Here is a 19,572-nt window from a genome sequence, read left to right as displayed (position 1 = left end):
AAGCTCCAAGCTAAGCCGATTGGGATCCACTTAGCTAATTCTATTCAAGAAGACGCAGGATCTTCTAACATTCGACTAGTAAGAGTTCTTATTCTCCCAAACCTATTTTGATGAATCATGCTCATTGTCGTTTCGACGAAGGGCGTTGTCTACTACTGCTGTAAATGTTGCTACTGTCTCCCTAGCCTGAATTTCATCCGATTAGTTCGAGTCGTTATTACTCTCTCAGTAATAACGACTCGAAGTAATCGGATGAAATTCAGGCTACTGTCTTCCTGCTTGTTGTTTACTTTTGGTGGTGAGTGCAGGAAGGAATGAGAAATGGCATGAGCATATCACGTGATGTGCTCCTGAAAGTGGAGTAGAATTAAGACACTGTACTCCACCACCGTCTTAATGACATTAAAAGGTTTTAACTGATATCAGAACATCCCCGTACTCATCAGCTCATCGCTGGGTCGTGGTGAAATCGACACCAATGAATGATGCAGATGCAAAGACAAAGAAACTACTATGTACAAAACTGGGTTTCTTTAGAAAATTCTGTCGATGGAAATGGAATTCAAACACTATATCCTTTAATCCTTTAGTTATTCAATGCAAAGGTAGCATGATAAAAAAAAAAACAATAAGATCAAGCGTTTTGAATACAACTATTCCAATTAACTTTGTCGGATTTTTTTAAGGCCTTTAGCCAACTACACGACAGGACAGCAAGATCATGTGGGTAGCTGTAAATCCCTTACAATTTGGTTATAGCTTTACGGTCGTCAGTGACATAGAATGGTACAAAAACAAACGTTTACATCGTGGACGCTAAAACTCTCTAAATATGCATTTGTAACAGCCAGGAGTGGGGAAAGCATGGATTACAACATCAACGCTTTCCGAATTTTCCTGTACCCACCCCTGAATCCCAGTTTAATACTGAGTTATTCACAGCAACCACTGAGGAATTTCTAGCTACACTTGTAAGTAAATAAACACTCAACTTAGGACGTTTTAACGACTTTTCACTAAGGAAGAGTAAATGTGTCATTGTTTTTACTTGTCTTAAACACAAGAGAAATCAGAGTTTGATTACTTTAAGGTTACAATTGTAGATATGTCTCAATTCCATCGTAACTGTATTTTACAACAGCTTATCAAAGGCCACAAGTTCATCAGTTCCAATCGAGGCTCCTGTGAGAAGGGGGGAGATATCTTTTACACATTTTTGCAAGAGAAACAAATGATCCCTCATTAGCATCGATTGTAAAGCCGTGAATCACCTGGGATCAAATGATCCCATGAGACTAGAGAATTGTGTACTGGAAAAATTTATAGTTACTTTGAATTTGAATTTGAAACTGTATTTGTCGCCACTGAAGGATGGTATATATGGATCTACGCAGTTGAAGTTTACTGAGAAAACGCACATGCAACGGCCAGGGAGGATTGATTACGGATTCAACGCTGTTCGCATGTTTGGACTCCTCCAATAAAAAATACCTACATACTGTAGGTCCAGCTCTCAATCTTAGAGTTCAATACTGAATTGTTGACACCAACCAATGAAGAGTTTATGTGTTGATATAAATAAATTTCAGGGGCACCCAACGGGAAATTTTGAGAAATAGACCTAAAAACAACAACAAAGCGTGAATAAAGTTTTCTGAGACTATTTTAAGCATTTTGGGAGATTGCTGGAAAAAAAGTATCTGTTCCTCACTCCCAGCAAGACTGATGGAAGAGTTCCCAGCCAGCAACCTTACAACCTGCAACCTGACTTACTGGGAAGTTTCATAGGGCACACTTCAGATCTTGAGTGGTAAGTAACCCATACAAGTAACCCGTAGCAGCTATTCTAGACTTCCCTCTGACACCCTGAATTATCTTTTTCCCAGCAACACTTTCCTTCCAAGGACTATTATTTCTTCCACATCTCCCAGCCAGCAAAAATGTGCCTGAAGAACAGATATTTTGAGGAACAGATCCATTGGGTGCCCCTGAAATTTTAACTCTCAACTTCGGAAGTGTTAACGACTTTTAGTTTCTATTCATACGGAGTAAACAATTAATTTTTTCACCCGCTTCAACTAAACATGACTGAATTCAGAACCTCAGAAATCACTATATAAATATACAAGGACGAAATTCTTCAATGCTCAGCTGAGGTCGTTTTTCTTGGACTGCCTTCTGAACATAATTCAAATCTTCTTCTGAAACATCTCCTCGTCGAAAACGAACCATTTCAAGTTTTTTCTGTTGAAGCAAGTATGGGACCATTAATCGCACTGGCTGACCAAGTGGATTGTCCATCAGGTACAAATATTGAAGATCAGGGATGTATTTCAAATTCTCGAGAAAACTACACAAGTCAGCTTCATCCATATCTAAGTCTTTAAGTTGTAATGTTTCTAAGCAGGGGAAGAAGCACAGGTTTTTCGCAAGTGAAGCAAGACTTCCTCTCGCACTGAAACAAGTAATGGACAACTTCCTCAAAGAAGAAGGTCTACTAAATCTTCCAAACATCGCCTCCATTTCCTTTTGTTGTAAATTGCATCCACCCGAGCCACTTAACACCAGTTGTTCTAAGGCTGATAATTCAGGCAGCGACCGACCGAGCGACTCGGCTACTACTGATGTCAGGTTCATTTCACTCAGTTCCAGTCTCTCGAGAGTCTTGTGGTTAATACCGTCAATCAATCTTGTTACCGCTTCATCAGAGCACTCCGTCAAGCTCTTTATCTTCAGTGCTTGCAAGGCTGATAATTTAGGCAGCAACTGAACGAGCACCTCGGCTACTGCTGGCGTCAGGCGGATTTTTGTCAGTTTCAGTCCCCTAAAAATATTGTGATCAAAAACATCAATCAATCTGGTTGTTGCTTCAGCAGAGGAATCAGTCAAGCCACGTATCTTCAGACTTGGGAACGACCTACGGTCATCTACATCAACTAGATCATCTGCTTCCAAACAGTATCCATCCGAGGTACCTATCTCCAGTTCTTTTAAAGCTGATAATTCAGACAGCGACTGACAGAGCGCCTCGACTAGCGCTGACGTCAGGTTGATTTCAACTATTTCTAATAACAGTTTTTTCAGAGTCTTGTGCTTGATAGCAGCAACCAATCTTGCTGCTGCATCAGTTGAGCATTTGAACAAGCCAAGGGAGAGAAAGGTAACGTTTTCAAGCCTTGGTAACAAAGATGCAAGCTTTACCGCTCCCGTTGATGTTAAGGCACAAAACTCGATAGACAAAGAACATCTGCCAGGATTGGGTACTTGCTCCACGAGATCACATAAAGAGTCGTCAACACTTTGTTCGCAAGAAGAGCCGTGAGCATTGGAATCGTCAGAATTGAAGATGTCGTAATCGAATCCCAATCTCGACGCAGACGAGCTCTGGGATCGAGATCGGCCATTAAAAACCAAATACCACGAGTTTGTATCAATCGCCTTTTCCAAGAGGTAGTTAGGGAATGAATCGGAAACAGGAAGAATACTCCCAAGCAAATCCAAACAAGAACTTGAAAACTCAGCTTCTGATGTCAACTCTGCAAATAAAAATAAAACCAAATCTCTGAACTTCTCCTGACGCTCAGTGACGTCACTCCATGGCTCGTCTGTCTCGTTTTCTACGTCCGGTATTGCCTTGGATAAATCCAGCGACGGATCCGAGATTCTGACAGACTTCAAATGCCTGAATACCGTCGACGCTCCGTCTTTACTCAGGCCGCATATAAACTGGAAAACATTCTCTAAAGCCAAGCACTCCTCCAACTTCACTCCAATTTCACCAAGATTTCTGCCTTCTGGAATACATCTGTGGGTGACATACCATGCGGCCAGAAACTCTTGGATGCTCTTGTGAATAAAGGAGACCAATCCAACTGGTCGTAAGGTTTCTGAGTATTCGGTGATTTGAAGCAAACCGATGAATACGCTTTCGTCACAACGAACTGAATCGGACAACTGACTGTATTCAAACAAATGATCATCCTTCAGAAGACCTTGTAAAGCAACTTTACCCATTTCAGAGAGGAGGTCTTTGAAAGATGCTACTTCCACATAACGAGGTGATGACTGCTTGCTATGGCTGTGATTTAAAACGAACTCGATGATGTCCATATACAATGTAGTTTTAGTTTTTGGAAAGTGTTTTGACTGCCCCTTTTTCCACAGAGTACAGAGAAACAGAAGAAGTAAAGGGACTTTCGCCAGTTCGTTCAGCTTTCTCTCATACAAGTGCTTTCTCAAGTTTGATACTTCATCGTCGCTAAGGAATCTTCGCATAAAGTCATTTCTGTCCACTTCGCTAAACCCCCTGATTTCAGCTTGCAGATCTTCACCTCCTCGTAGCTCGTCAGCTTTTGAAATACGAGTTGTTATCAATACACGGCAGTTTCTCAGGCTTTTTCCATTGAAAATCTCGTATATTTCTGAATTGCATCCACAGCGGTACTCGTCGTAGCCGTCAAAGATAAGAAGAACTTTCTCTTGATTGTTAGTGATATAATCAACTAGGCCTTCTGTCATATACTTGTCCTCCTTTGCGAACACATTAGAGAAACTTATGACATCTTTAAGGCTTTGACGTTTGGATACTTCTTTGAGATTCACAGCAACCACGAGCTCAAAATTCTTCAGAACAGCTGCTTGCTCATCACCAGTCTTCTTATTAACTTCAACCCAGTCCACAAGCAGCTTCTTAACAAAGGTGCTCTTTCCAATTCCCGTCTGCCCTTGCACGAGAATTCTCTTTGGAATAGCGCCGTTCTTGTTTGCGTTGAACAGGTCACAGTAATGCTTCAGTTCAGACTGTGTTGTTCCAGCTGGGGTTTGTTCGTCTTTCACCCAGGACAGACGAGTGTAGATCTGGTGAATGTCAACAATGGATTTTTTACTCCAAACAGAAGTGGGCACAGTTGCTGTTTTTTGGTAATGATCTTCTAGTTTACTTCGACAGGAGTTAAGGTCGAACGATTTCATACATGAGGTTTCTGGGAGAAGAAGAAATTCAGTCAGTAGTCAGTAGTACGCCCGACAACACGTGGCTAGACTAAAACAAAAACCTTAGCTACCATAAAACACTTTAAAACGAATTAGAAAACTGAAAAGATAATTATTCGCATAAAAAAAAAAACGAACAACCTGTCTTTAAATCTGATGGAAACGACTAAGTTTTCACTTCAGACCTTCTCTGAATGATAAAACTAGAACTTGAAGCCGTTTACCTAACCACAGTCCTGTTTAAACAAGTCGTAAGGACTTTGCTGCGTTTCGAATTTAACACTTTTATTAAACAAAATGTCTCAACCCTTCTAGTAGACTTAAATCACCTCTTGACTGTGCACGGGTTCACCGCCGTCAAACGTAAGAAATTTGCGAAAGCTAAGCAAAGTGCTTCAAAGTCAGGCTGTTAAATTCTCATTTTAAACATTTGTAAAGAATATGAGAATCCTCTCTTGAATTTCTAAACGTTGACAAAGTTTTCTTTATAGAGGCCGAGAGGAGGACGATGATTTTTAACCCCTGAGAGCATAGGTCTATAACCCCTCCTTAAAGTGGTCGAAAAGATTCATAACTTCTCTATTAAACAAACACTGCCATTAGTGCCTGAATTAGTATAATAAACACATTAAGTTAAACCCAAGGGCCTCTCTCAAACTTAATAAACAACCTGAAGCTCAGAACAAGGTACAAAATAATCTTATACTTTTCAGATCTGTAAGGGAGGTTATTTTTGGGTGTCAAGATTGGCCACCACGCGGCAAAGCCGATTCTAAGTGCAAAACTACAACAATAATGGCTCAGTCAATTCCAATTCCCCCCGAGCATTTGTTATTTTTTTTCTTAGGAAAGCTGCAATTGTCCAACAGTGAGGCCAGCAGATTCATACAAAAACTCCAGAGTGCGGCAAAGGAGTGCAAATGCCTCACCCTGGAAACGACGCAAACGGCATGCGTCCTTCAAAAGAGGCTAAAATTCGCACGCAGTGCGTAAGTGGTCGAAACAGTAATAACTTTACTTGCGAAAGTGAAAAATAACAATACAGTGCTTGATAAAAATCAACTCAGTAACTCGAAAGAACGTCTCGACGGTGGAAATTTTTCCACGACCAGTAAATGTACTTTGCTTCATAAAACTTTAAATAAATTTTAACGCAGCACTGTTTGCTAACAAAGCTAATTTTAATTCAATTCTTTTCCATAACCTGAGCATCAGGTCTTCCGTAGGGGGTAGGGGAGAGGAGAGGCCCTCTCTCTCTTTATCGCTTATCTACTACCCTTTCCCTCAGAAACGTTTGAGAACTCAGTCTATTTTTTTCACAATGGGGTGCTGTTCTCTTCAAAATCCGCCACTTTCGTCTGGTTGACGTTCGGTAGAAGGCGATAACATTTTGATTAAACAGGATGTCTTGAGATACCACGTCTATCTTTAAGCTTCTACTGACGCATTTTTTAAATATCGTGGATTCTTTAAAATAAAAGTTGTAGAAAAGAATAAATTCATAAACGACAAATTCCCCAGCCCCGTGTACAACTTTGAAGACAGATACCCCACGGTGGGAACACAGCACTTAACAAACTCCCAAGGTGGCCGGATGGGTATGCTTAAAATTGTCTGAGCCATACAACCATATCCCTTGGAATAAATAAGGTGTTTACTGATTTTTAGTAACCCCTGCTTTTCGCTCTGTGGATATTTCATAATTCGTCCTCACTACCCTAAAATCCATAACCACTCCCTAGTATCATCCACTACCCCTCCTGCTCTAAATAAGGACCACTCCCCCTACGCGTTTACAAACTGAAACTGCTGTTATTGTCGGCAATATTTCCCATTAACGTTTTAATAGGACGTGAAACGTTTTCAACAGCCATGCGCACGTTTCCACTTAAAGGATCACTGAATGAAATCCCTCTACATGAAAAAAAAAACGCCCCAGACGTTTGACGTTTGTTCGCAGTGAAACTTATTGGTCAGTCTTCGTCTTATCGAGCATACGTGACTACACCTGCAACAGGAAGTTTGCGTCACTGAAGAAACTCTGTCAATGATTCATATCTGAAATAATGTCACGCTTGAAAGTGTCAGAAAATGAGAACGTTTTGCCTTGTGTTCACTACAATATTAATGAATGAGTGAAGCATATTAATCTCTTAATCGCAAACATAGCTTACCTGGTTTGTCCTTCTGTGTTTTCAGTTGTAGTCCAATTCTCTCTACCTCAGCACATCTTTGATCCAACTGATCTGCTTTTGCAGCCGTCTCAGTCTGGCTTTGCTTCAGCAATTGTACTTCATCAGCTGTCTTGGTGTGACTGTGCTTCAGCAGTTCTACTTCATCAGCTGTCTTGGTGTGACTGTGCTTCAGCAGTTCTACTTCATCAGCTGTCTTGGTGTGACTGTGCTTCAGCAGTTCTACTTTATCAGCGGTCTTGGTGTGACTGTGCTTCAGCAGTTCGACTTCATCAGCTGTCTTGGTGTGACTGTCCTTCAGCAGTTCCACTTGCCAAACTGTGTTGGTTTGACTTTGTTCCAGTTGTCCTACTCTGTCATCTGTCTTCGTTTGAGTTTCCTGTAGTCGCTCTACTTTTTCTTCCACCACTTGAAGTCGTATTGATAACTGTGCTTCGAAAGACACTAGTCTTTCTAAAACCTTTGTAATCTCTTTAATTCTGTTCTCTGATTCCTCCTGTAGCTTCGCTTCCAGCGCTTCAAGGCGTTTATGATGCTCAACTAACCTCGTTTCTTTACGTTGATCCTGATCTTTAAGGGTGGCAACATTTACTTCAAGTTGAGCAATTTGTTTGTTGTGTAGATTCAGTTGTGAATGAATGGTGCTGTAGTCCTTGATGAGATCTTTCACTTCATCTTGTACCAAACAGAGAAGATCCCTGTCCATAGCATGACCCATGATTAATTGACAGCCTTAAATAAAACAGAATGAATGTTTTAATTTGAGTAACAACTAAACAATTAACCAAAAATCCTTAAAATGACTCAGTCACTTATTTTGAACCCTGCTCACAGTAAAACACTCTTTGAACCTCAATCTGGTCTGCAACTAAATTGTTTTTTGAATGGACATACTAAAAAATAACTGCTAATTTCACTTAATTTGACCTGCTGTAGACCCTCCACCTATAAATACTAGCAAGCTCAGGACACTGTTCTTTAAACCCCAACAGGACTAGCTGTAAGGAATGCGTAGTTTCATCAGTGGCAGTTCTTAAACTTGCATGGTTTTAGTTACGTAATATGCAAGACGAGGTAAGTTCTGAGTTTACACTTTTCCCTTGTGAAGGCCTGCCATGCACCAGCCCCAACCAGCTGTTCATCCTTTCAATATTTGCAACGTTTGTCTCATCTGTTCTGCAAATCTAGCTACAGCAATGTCGTGAATTTCGTAACATTTTAATTTAACTTCTGTGTTGTACTTTTATTGAATATTACAGAAGAAATTGCTGAAACTTGTTTGCAGATTATTTTCACGTCTTTATGTCAAAATTACCTTTTCTCAGGCTCTCAGTTAGTCGATAACTGAGTGGGTACGAGCGGAGGCAAGAATGAGTATGCACAAAGAAACAACAGCTTGTTTCTCTCACACTTCCTTTACTTTTTACTTGTCCTGACTAACTGAGAGCCTGATACAGACTATGTCTGTCGCTGTCATTAGGTCTGTAGATTACATGTGATTTATGTTGTGTGATAGTTAATATAATTTAACGTGCAGGACCTTCGCTTGCTTCAACCTCGTTCCCTGGTTCTCTCTGTAGGGATGGGTAGGAGAGAACTCTGGGAACGAGGTTGTGCCTGCGCAGCTGACGTGTTCACCAAGTTTGTATCCTACTGGAATACACTTATTGCAGTCTATTAAGTAATAGGATTTGTGCCCACAGTGTGAGCAATTCATACAGTGTGTGTGTGTAATAAACATTGATACAGGATTTGATAGAACCAAAATCAAAACTGTAGAATTAAGACCATTTAAAGCATCCCATGGCCACTGATTGACTGTTATGACAGTTGGAGTCTGTTCCCTTTCAACATGATAACTTTATGATTAAGAATTATTACTAGGTATACCTATCGATAGAGTGCCAACGAGCAAATCATGCATATTTTGCTTAGGAATAAAATTCCTTTTTTTTCCCATTTGACCGTTTCTTGGTCCCTTCCTGTTGCAAGGATTGTTTTCTTGAAAAGTTCTCAGGTTCAGTATGGTGGCTTTACAAACCTGCTATGTAAAATTGTGAAGTGCCTTGAAAGAATAAAGTCAGCTTTGCAGAGGAAGCGATCGGGAATATTATTAAGTCCAGCTACAAATCTACTATCGGTTCGGTTTCACATTGTTGATAAATATTTGTACAGTTTAATCGTTTAAACCTCCTTTCAAATTTCCCGAGTCTTTTTGTTATCGGATTGAAACTTAAAATGATTCGCTGGGCCATCTGAAATGTTTCCAAGGACATGCGATGTACGGCACGTCGGTATTTAATTTTAGTTCATTATTTTTATACTGAACTCGGCCACGTTTCGAAAAAAATGGCGTTGTTTTCTTTTCCTTTGTCGTTCGCTTTAGGCTTGTAATTCGTTTTTGTTCTCATTGTTTTTGTTTGCTGGTTAGATTTTTTCCCCAACACCAGATTTTCCAACAGAAGCGACTGCATTCTTCGTGTCAAGCTTTCCTTATCTCCTTGTGTAATCTGATCCTTTTTAGTGGTGAGAATATTGCTTGCTGCACATAGAACACTTCTGCTGTTTTACAAACGTCTCTTAGTTAAAATTTAACATTATGGCCCCTAAAATTAATAGAATATATCAAGTGCTCATGTTTCTTGACTACAGTGGCCAGGTTTGACGAATAAATTTAGGTAAATAAACACAGGAAGTCGCGACGCCGGGAAGTGTGTCAAATTTTGTTTGTTATTCAACTTGAGCCCATGCGCCAGGTACTGCCTTTTGATTGGTTCACAACTGACCACTTGGTCTCAGGGGAATCTACATTACATTAGGTTACGCTTTTTTCAGCTCGATCGAGAATTTTTCTGCCTATTGCCCAGTCTTGCGCGGCTCTATTCTGCTGCCGCCTCGCCATCCAAGCGTCTTCACTCGGATTGCTCGTTGGCAATAATATTGTATTGTCTAGGTGTAATAACCTTTTGTTTGCCAGTCATCCAGTTGATGCAATGTGTTCTTCTCCACATCTGCTGTCAGTCCGAGACTCCTTACCAATGTCTTCAGCTTGTCAAAGCAATCATTAAACAGAGCATCTGTCCACTCAGTTACATCAACGTGGCCCCATTTGTTTCTGACATTTTCCCTGACATCATCTGCTGAGGCCTGGATGTGTGGGGAGAACACAGCGGCAGGCATGAAGTTCCTAAATCCCAACAGACGAAGGATGGCAGTCATGTCCAGTGAGTCATCAAAGGCTGAAAACTTGGCCAGATAAGCTGGTAGATATAACTTGGCCAAATCTACAGAGTCATTGATTCTAAAATTGTAGCTTCTAGAGCGTTTGCCATACAAATGATCATTGTTATTGATATTTTCAAATTTCAGTCTTCCAAAGATGCAATCTGCTCGGACCACAAGATGAGTTAATGTCTTTAGAGTACAAGGCGGGTGGAGAAGTTGACAGTTTCTTTCCAGGTTTGCATAGTTGGTGTCCATTCCTTGTTTGACAGCATCCCGCAAAACAGGAGCAGCAATTTTGTTCATGGCAATTCCCACAACAATCCATCTCTTCTCTTCATCAGAAACCATCATCTTTGGCAACACAATGAACAGAAAAAAAGAAGAAAATAATATATTTAAACCCTGACTAAGTCCAATATCAATACAAACTTGAAAATTGTCTGAATTTAATTAGCACTGGACATCATACTGAGGGGGGCGTTGGGGTCTATAAAAAAAACAAAAAACCGCGATAGATTTCGATCAAAACCGTAAACCGCATACAAAACCATCAAAACCGCAAATTTGCACAGCTCGATTTTCACAAAACTCTAGTCTAGATCTCAAACGTTGGTGATATGTGGAACATGCGGACTACACAATAGCATATCATCATTCTAGACGTTAATATCATCAAAGCATCAGGACTTTCTATGGATGCTATGGTCGTAAAACGGGCATATCTGGCCTAGGACCCTCCAGGAGAATTCGCAAAGATCCTCGATTGAATGGCAATAGAGGACATAGGGGGAAATTTTGCGTCCGCGAAAAGCTCTCCAGTACACCGTCATTAAAAATCCAAAATCCCACATTCCAGTTTGACCTGGATTGACTATAAAATAGAAATATATAAAGCAGCCAAACATGTGACTGCACAGAGACCACCAGAGGAATCTAACCCGCACAATTTGTTACTTTTTTGGGAAGAAAGTTAAAGACAGACCTACTGTACGGACTCTCAATGTGGCTTTTGTGGACATCATAACCAATTACAAGCCGACTGAAACCTTTCGACTGATATACAATGTACCTCGTGCCACCCTCCGGGGTGGCATTAAAGGCGAAACAATAAGATTACTTAGAGCAGATTCTTCAAAAAAAGATAGAAAAAGAAAGCATGTGTACACAGGCTATTGTCAGAGGTCAACTTTGACTTAATAAAACTAAAGCAAAAATTAAAGAGAGATCATTAATATTGCCTTTCCGGTATCACTCAGCGGTACAAGATCTTAAAAGAAATTGATGGCAAACTGGAGTCTAAAATAGAAAATCAGCCTCTGCTGCAAAAAAATTTTGGGTCCTCTGATCATATTAGAAAAGTCATGCTTGTATTAAGAGCAAAATTGTAACTTGAAGGCAGTTGACAATGCGACACAACCACGAAAACCACATTGGGAGCCCGTGGAGGTTTGTCGACGTCTTAATTGGAAAAACCGAAATCCACAACGGTCACCAAAATCCGAAAAACCGCGTTGTTTTTGCCAAAAAACCGAAAACCAGATGCTAAAAAAAGAGAAAAACCGGAAACCACAACGGACAGCAAAACCGAAGTTTTTCATTGCAAAAGCCGAAAAACCGACCTAGAAAATGGCCAAAACCGAAAAACCGAAAATCCCAACGCCCCCCTCCATACTGTAAGGAGAATTATTGTGTCATAAAATAGCATCGTCCATCAAAATGAACATAAAATAAAGCCCGAGTAAGCAGAGCAAGAAAGAAGAAGACACAATATTACTTTTAAATTTTTTTTTAATGGGACTGGAAACTGCTTCTTTATAAAGCCACAAGCAAAAACATTAATTAAAAAAAGATTTGCTCATTACCTTTACTACAGAACTCCCTTTCTGTTGATTTGCACCTCACATTTCTCCTCCAAGGTCAAGGGCTATTTCTCAAGCTTTTGTGTTTTCAAAATGAATAAAGTGTCAAGTTAACATCTTTTACTATACAGATTTACAAAATGCTGTAAATACTCGTGGTCAAAGGGGTTTGAGGCAATTTAAATAAGTAATCTCAGCAAAAGTTAAGTCTGGGACAAGCTTTTGCAAGATCAGACATTTCCTCGGGGTGGAGTGGGCAGGGGCTTTTGTAAATGCAGATCAGAGTCGAGCAAGATTTTTCCAATGTTATGCAAACTCTCTACTTCTATTCAAACATATATTTGTATTAATAACTTCCTGCAAACCATGCAGCAAAGATAAAAGATTGTGCGACACAAAAATAGTCTTTTCTTCTTCAAATTTGTTCAAGTAGAAAAACAGGCACTTTGTGTTATTTGAGGAAGAACGAGCAGACATGCAAAAATTGTCAATTGTGAGAACAACAAGTGAAATCATGTTACTTTCAGTTTGATTGATAGCTAGCTGCCTACCTATGAAGTTCAAAATCGAAAAAAAGCATCACTTTTGTGGGCAAAATATGCGGCATACACAGCTTGTTTGTGTCTATTTTATCAGTTGGAATTTGATGTTACAATTTAAACACAAGACCAGCATAAAATACAAAAGATTTTCTTACCAAAGGTCACGCATTGATCTGTTCCGCTTGCATGCAGCAAAGACCCCAGCAAATCCTATGAAGCAGAAATTTGCAGTTGTCGTTTAAAATAGTAAATACAAAGTTTTTTATAGTTAATAGCAGCTATCATACACTTAAATCAACATTACGTTATTGCTAATATGAAATGAAATAATATAATGAATTTAAGAAGCGAACAGTGACAACAGTGAATCCGACAACAGTTTCACCACAAAGTGGAAACGAAACTTATGCTTCAATTCGTTGATTAATACAGCTGACAAATTTCATATAAAAGAGCTGGGGCCCGTTTCCCGAAAGTCCCGATAATTAACGGGCCCGGTAAGCTGTCTCCGTTTACATTAAAGATCGAGGTTTCAATAGTTTTGCATCTAACATGATAAAACTGTCAGTTAATGAAACAAAATGAAGTAGTTTGCCTGCCAGGACCCGCGCTCTTATTCTTTATATTTCGATTTGAATATTTGATTTCGGGACCGTAAAGTTACCGGGACTTTCCAGAAACGGGCCCCTGGACTGGATACAGGGGCACCCAACGAGGATATAGTTCAAAACCAGTTAACATAGCATTGTTGAACGTATTGTAGTCTTTAAACGGTAGATATAGGTATATTTTTATCCCCTAAAAACTTTTCATCTGTTCGGATTTCCTAGCTGAAAGTCTGGTGATCCGAAAATTATAGGAATCAAAACTTACCTTTTCGAAAATTTCAGCCAGGAAAAGGCTCCCGAAAATTCTAGGTGGCCTTTTTAAGGGTAAAAATCCGTTAAAAATGGGTAATTATACCATTTTGTAGATGTTCGAAAATCCTAGGAGAGGCAGGCAAGCAATTAATTTTACAACAAATGTTCCGAAAATTCTAGATCTCAAATCGTCTTCCGAACAGATATTTCCGAAAATTGCTGTTGGGTGCCCCTGTGGAAAGCAAAGACTATATATCTTCTTTTCAAAGTGGCTAGCCCTGTGTGGTTGAACGGTTATTGTTAAATATCACAAAAAATGTGCTTGATTCATCACATTCCTGAGTCTCCAATTAAGGCATCGCGTTTCATGAGGAAGATATCCATCAGAAGCAAGAAATTAAACGAGTTGGAACTTTTGCGACAAATTGAAGGGTTTACTAATTTCCTTCAACACCTCGATTAGCTCTTGTAAAGTCGCTTTTCGTTTCCTTAAAACAGATATAATACCTAACAGAACAACCTAAATCTACACAGGCCTTTTAAAAACAGGGCGGATCCGGTGCTAAAATCACTGATCTTCATTTCAGTTTTGGCAAAATTGTATTGCTTGTGCAAGTAGAATATTTGAAATGTACATTGTTTCTTTTGTACACGTTTTTAATATACTGGACATTTTTGTTCCATTTTAAAACAAAACGAAAGATTCGCAAGCTTACCTTTGTTCGTTTCCTGTCAATTGCAGCCTAAATGAATGAAACTGAATAAAAGCTTGATGTTTCCAAATTTGAAGAAAGGTCTTGACGCCAAACCTTATGTTTCACTATAATCAATGCTGTGAAGGCGTAGAGCGAACGAATAGTACTTTCCGCTCGAGTAATTTGCAAGTAATCCTCCTCACAAAAGAAAGCGAAAGTGCTTTAAGAAGGGAAAAGATTGTACTTTGAAACTGAAACGTATAGAATTAGCATAAGTTAACGACGCACGAGCAATCCACGCAGGCCAAAAAGTCACGACATAAAGACATCAGGTCACGCGATTATTAACGGCCAGAAAATTTGTCTGGTTGAAACAACTTAATAATGTAAGGACTTTTGTTACCCTTCAAGCAGAGGCTCTTCAATCTTCGTAGATAAGTAGACTTATCTAGGAAGATCGATACGAAACGTCTTTGTTCCCAGGGTTGTGGGCGTTGTAGGTTTCCAGGGTAGGACTTTGTGCGATCCGTGAAAAAAGTAGCCTCCCACGCAGGCGTTTTAAGGGGAGCTCGTTTTTCATCCCTCCTGGAGAGGGCTGAAAAACGAGCTCCCCTAAAAACGCCTGCGCGGGAGGCTATGAAAAAAGAGCCCAAAATATGTCAGCTGGTATCCTGCGTAGCATGGCGGTTTTAGTCGGACGAGCAAACAAGCCAAAGTGGGCGAAGGTGAGCGAACGCTTTTGCGGGTGGTGCTCCCAACAAAACCGCCATGCTAGGCTGGCTAATCAGCTGGATAACGAATTGCCGTTTTTCACTGTCACGCCATCAAAAATGAGAATCAAAAGCGCAAGGTCAGGCAATATACCGTATTTATTCGAATAAGCGCTCAACCTCGAATTAGCGCCCACCTCGAATAAGCGCCCATCCTAACGACAGAAAAATTTAATAGGCGCTCACCTCGAATAAGCGCCCACTCTCAAGGTCCAAAAATTTACTAAGCGCCCAGGGCGGTTAATCGAATAAATACGGTAGAACTGCTTCCGACAAAAAATTTGCGCTGGACAAAAGAAACAGAAAAGCAAAGTTAAGTAAAAAGTTTTTTAAATATCAAATTACTAAAAGTACGGTCGGGACCGGTAAAATAAAATAAACTATGAAGAAATCAGTTTATTTTCTATTATTTACCAAATCACGCAATAGTCATAGAACAGTCAATAAAGTAACAAGGAGCTGCAGTTTTTGGTTTGTAAAACAAACGTTTCTACCACACAACCATTTTATACAAACAGTGCGCACATCAGCTAGATCCTGATTTCAGGTTAATTATAGATTCATCTTTCAGGCACAAAAAATCGGTAGGACAATTAAAAGTAGAACAAAATTTCCCGCAATGGCGGATAAGATCAGCCTGGTAGGATGACCCAACTGAATTGTGAAGAACTTCAGAAGAAAGGTGAAAGGAACTTTATCTTAAGATCAACCGGATTGTTACCCTGCAAACAGAGTCTCTTTCAACCTTCCTAGAGGAAAGATCGAAGCGACCCTGCTAGCAGGGTACCAGATTGTGCGGTCGTTTGCGGACACAACTAACTTCGCAGGCATCTAAAAATGAAACTAAAACTGTAGAAGTGTCACGTGCTGTTGCACCAGTTACGCTCCACAATGAGCTAGCGCTCTTGCTGGAACATAATTAACCCATTGACTTGAAAATTGTCCTCTTCATTGACGATGATCATTTCCACAAACCAAAATGCAGAGTTTGATTTAATACATCTACAACAGAAAAGGGACAATAGCTTTCCTTCCTTTTGGATAATCTTTAAATTCTTTGCGATAGTTTCGGTGTTTGCCTATGGCCCATACTGCCATCTGGTACAACCCAAACAAAGTGAATAAACCGCTGAAAGAGAAAAAAGAAACCGTCATGTCACCAGATAATGCTTAAGACGATTTTCGTATGACCTTGAAGAGGGGTCCTTGAAATAATGGTTTCCGTAAGTGTTCGTTATTTGTTTCATAAGCCAGTGGATGAAAAGATCAAAACGCGAACTCTTCGTTTTCCCGTCAAAGAAAACCCTTATATATAGAGAAGGCATGGTTCGATCGGCCAATCGCGTTGCAGTATGACGTCAAAAAGAAGTATCGATTGATTTCTAGAAACTTCTCCCGCATGAAGTTTTTTCAGCCGAGCGTTCGCTCTATAAACCAAAACCAACACGTGTTTATATCCGTTCGATAAATCAATCAAATGGCACGATTTCCGATCGTTTTTTTTGTTTTGTTTTGTTCGCGCGTTTTCATTTGAAGGTCATACCAAAATCGCTCTATCACTTTTTAATTTGTTTCATTATCATGACGAAAAAGTAAACTTCATTTTTTCCTACGAAGCGCTCAAGACCTCTCAAGAACTCCATCGGCCGTTTTAGATCTGAATTTAAAACGTTGTAGATTGGCCTTTTGGATCAGTGGATAAAATTTTGAAGTGTGATCATTCAAATGAAAGCTATAGACTGGTAATTTCATGTGAAGCTTTTTTATTCTAAACAACTAGGTCTTCCTAACGTCTGACTCTATGGACAAAATCCCATAGCGTGACCATTCAAATGAAAGCTACAGAGTAGTAATTTCCTGAGGTGCTTTATTTCGTGCTAAACAACTGGGTGTTCCTAACGTTTGATTCTATGGACAAAATCCTTTAGTGTGACCATTCAAATGAAAGCTACTGAGCAGTACTTTCCTGTGGTACTGTTGTACAAGGTGTTTCTAACATTTGAGTCTGTGGATGAAATCCTCAAGTTTTACCACTCAAATAAAAACTTCTGAGCAGTACTTTCCTGTGGTTGTGATTACGTTGTGCAAGGTAGTTCTAACTTTTGAGTCTGTGGATTAAATCCTGAAGTCCCTGACCATTCAGTTGAAAGTTAATGAACAGTACTTTCCTGTGGTACTGTTAATCATGCTGTACAAGGTGCTTTCTAACCTTTGAGTCTGTGGATAAAATTATTAAGTGTTCCCATTCGAACGAAACCTACTTAAGGTTATACCTGTTAATGTCTGCGTCATCACAAAAAATGCTATCCAAGAACCGGCCTGAAGAAAAAAACAGATAAAATCACATCGTTACTTTCATCTCTCATCTAGCAGAAGTAAAGAGGGAGAACAACTATGGTGTAGCAATAAGCCTTAAAGCTTCTTCTAAAAGGAAAATGACTCTGTGCGTGTATTGGACAGTTCTGATAAAATCAGATAACGGCTGTGAAGCAGACTAGTAGATTAATGGATCGGGTGTGTTTTCTTTTCGGTTAAACTCTGTGTTTACTTGCACATTCTAAGGATCTGTTATACAAAATTACTTGACTAAGAAAATAAGTGCGGCGGGGGGGGGGGGGGGGGGGAGGGGAGAATAAAGGATAAAGCAAGCCACTCTGGCCTTCGATGTTTTCTCCTTTCAGAAAGACTCCACTTTCTGCTCAGAAACACGCGTGTAGCCAATAGTCAGCAGTGGCAGATCCAGGCCTGGGTTGTTCAAACGTTGGATAGCGTTATCCACCAGGGGCCGGTTGCTCGAAGCCTGGTTAGCGCTAACCGTTGGTTAAGAGGTATCAAAATGAATAGGTTTCCATGGTATTTAACGCTGGTTAGCACTAACCATGCTTCGAGCAACCCGGGCCAGATAAATCTCTATCCAGTGGATAAGTATTACGGAAACCAATTGTACTATCCACTGGATAGAGATTTCTACAGTGGATGGGGCTATCCACCTTTTGAACAACTGGGGCCCTGACCTTCAGATAAGGGGGGGGGGGGGGAGAAGGGGCGGTCATCCAGACCCTGAGATAGGCGTGGGGGGGCTGGTCTCAAAAAACTTTTTTCAACTCTTAGGTCTTCAGTTTGGTCTAAAAATAAGGGGGGGGGGCGGTCCCCCCGGGTCCTTCCCAAGGATTCACCACTGAGTCTTCAAGTAAAACCAACCAGGGAGAAAAATGTTTTCGGTCAAACTCACCTCATAGGTGTAGTTAGGGCAGGATACAAATCTAAACAACTGTGTCAGGGGATGGGATGTAGGATAGGGTATCTTCCTTTCTTTTGTACCTGCAGATGGAATTGATAAACAATCAGTATGGTGTTTGGCCGAGCAGTTAACACCTCAAACAACGGATATGGAAGTCTAGGGTTCAAGCCTCGCCCGTCGCGTTGCTTCCTTTAATAGACAAGGAACTTTACTCTACTGTAGCTCTCTTCACTCAGGTGTATAAAGGGGAACTGCCGGCATTCTGCTGGGGGGTAGAGGGGGTAACCCTGCGATAAACTAGCATCTAGTCCAGAGGGGAGTAGCAATACTAATACTCCTAGACAGGCTTCATGCTATGGAAACCAGGATAAGCTCCAGCCATTGGAGCCTTTAACTCGTGTGCACCTTAACCTTTTTACCCCTAGTGTAGTCTTTCGAGATACACTAGAATATAAACCAGGGAAATAATGCTAAGCCGCCACTTTAAATCTGTAAATTGTTTCACCCACATTATTTTGTAAAAATGCTTTATCATCTTATTACGATTTCAGTATTGCTTTTTTCCCTCTTTGGGGTCAACCTTGTTTGAACCTTGCGTCTGTTAGTCTCATGAAACATTTTTTGCTGTTTTTGTAAGCTTCACGCAAGTCCCTTGTAAAATTAATAACTAATCAATAAATCAATAAAAAGCTTAAAAATGTGAACTCGTACGTGCATCATTTAACTAGTCTCTATGTCAAAAACTGGTTACCATAACAACAGAGCAAGTGTGGCTTACCTGGAGGCCTCAAATCACGCAAAGCACAATGGATGACAAAGTTGCCATACTTGTTAAACTTAAAAAAAAAAAACAGTCAAACAAAGGGAATTATAAACCATTTACCATGATAATCTTATCCAGTAATATCCAATTCAGATTATTTTCAGACACAGCTTAATTTCTAATGGTTTTAAAGGAGTTACCATCCAAATAATTTTTGAAAATGCATTCAAAATATTATTTTAACTTACCGAGAACAGAGCTAAGCCTGTATACACCTGGATATCACCAAACACTAAATAAGTTACAAGAAAAATGTTTGAGTTAAAAGTAAAAAAAAAATATGTTCAAATAATTGCAAATGCAGTTTGACGATCCATCACAAAAAGACATGGTTTGTAGCTTTAAAAAGAGTCAAACAATAATATTATTCCTG

The 19,572-nt window shown here is 39.9% G+C and overlaps 3 protein-coding genes across 3 annotated transcripts in view; all 3 read right to left on the bottom strand.

Annotated features, from left to right (window-relative positions):
* LOC140921917 (uncharacterized) overlaps positions 1-14,611 on the bottom strand; it is a 39,884-nt gene extending 25,273 nt beyond the window's left edge. Inside the window, exons 1-5 of the mRNA XM_073371915.1 lie at positions 14,387-14,611; positions 12,966-13,020; positions 12,272-12,345; positions 10,148-10,760; positions 7,167-7,916 (exon numbers count right to left, since the gene is read on the bottom strand). Of these exons, the coding sequence (XP_073228016.1) occupies positions 7,167-7,916; positions 10,148-10,760 (1,363 nt within the window). The 5' untranslated portion in view covers positions 12,272-12,345; positions 12,966-13,020; positions 14,387-14,611. The remainder of the gene's footprint in view (positions 1-7,166; positions 7,917-10,147; positions 10,761-12,271; positions 12,346-12,965; positions 13,021-14,386) is intronic.
* LOC140921726 (NLR family CARD domain-containing protein 4-like) lies at positions 2,113-4,980 on the bottom strand. Its single transcript, XM_073371737.1, has one exon. It carries the CDS (start codon positions 4,969-4,971, stop codon positions 2,113-2,115), a length of 2,859 nt encoding a protein of 952 aa, XP_073227838.1. The 5' UTR covers positions 4,972-4,980.
* A 932-nt stretch (positions 14,612-15,543) lies between the features above and the next one.
* LOC140921985 (very-long-chain enoyl-CoA reductase-like) overlaps positions 15,544-19,572 on the bottom strand; it is a 63,265-nt gene continuing 59,236 nt past the window's right edge. Inside the window, exons 13-15 of the mRNA XM_073372003.1 lie at positions 18,368-18,456; positions 17,409-17,454; positions 15,544-16,264 (exon numbers count right to left, since the gene is read on the bottom strand). Of these exons, the coding sequence (XP_073228104.1) occupies positions 16,215-16,264; positions 17,409-17,454; positions 18,368-18,456 (185 nt within the window). The 3' untranslated portion in view covers positions 15,544-16,214. The remainder of the gene's footprint in view (positions 16,265-17,408; positions 17,455-18,367; positions 18,457-19,572) is intronic.

The sequence above is a fragment of the Porites lutea genome, chromosome 12 (assembly GCF_958299795.1).
Source record: "Porites lutea chromosome 12, jaPorLute2.1, whole genome shotgun sequence".
NCBI lineage: Eukaryota > Metazoa > Cnidaria > Anthozoa > Scleractinia > Poritidae > Porites > Porites lutea.
Note: the sequence above shows the minus strand (reverse complement) of the source record. Positions and strands in the feature narration are given on the sequence as shown.

Excerpts from the sequence above, each read along its gene's own strand:
- LOC140921726 (XM_073371737.1), bottom strand. The coding sequence starts at position 4,971 with ATGAAATCGTTCGACCTTAACTCCTGTCGAAGTAAACTAGAAGATCAT.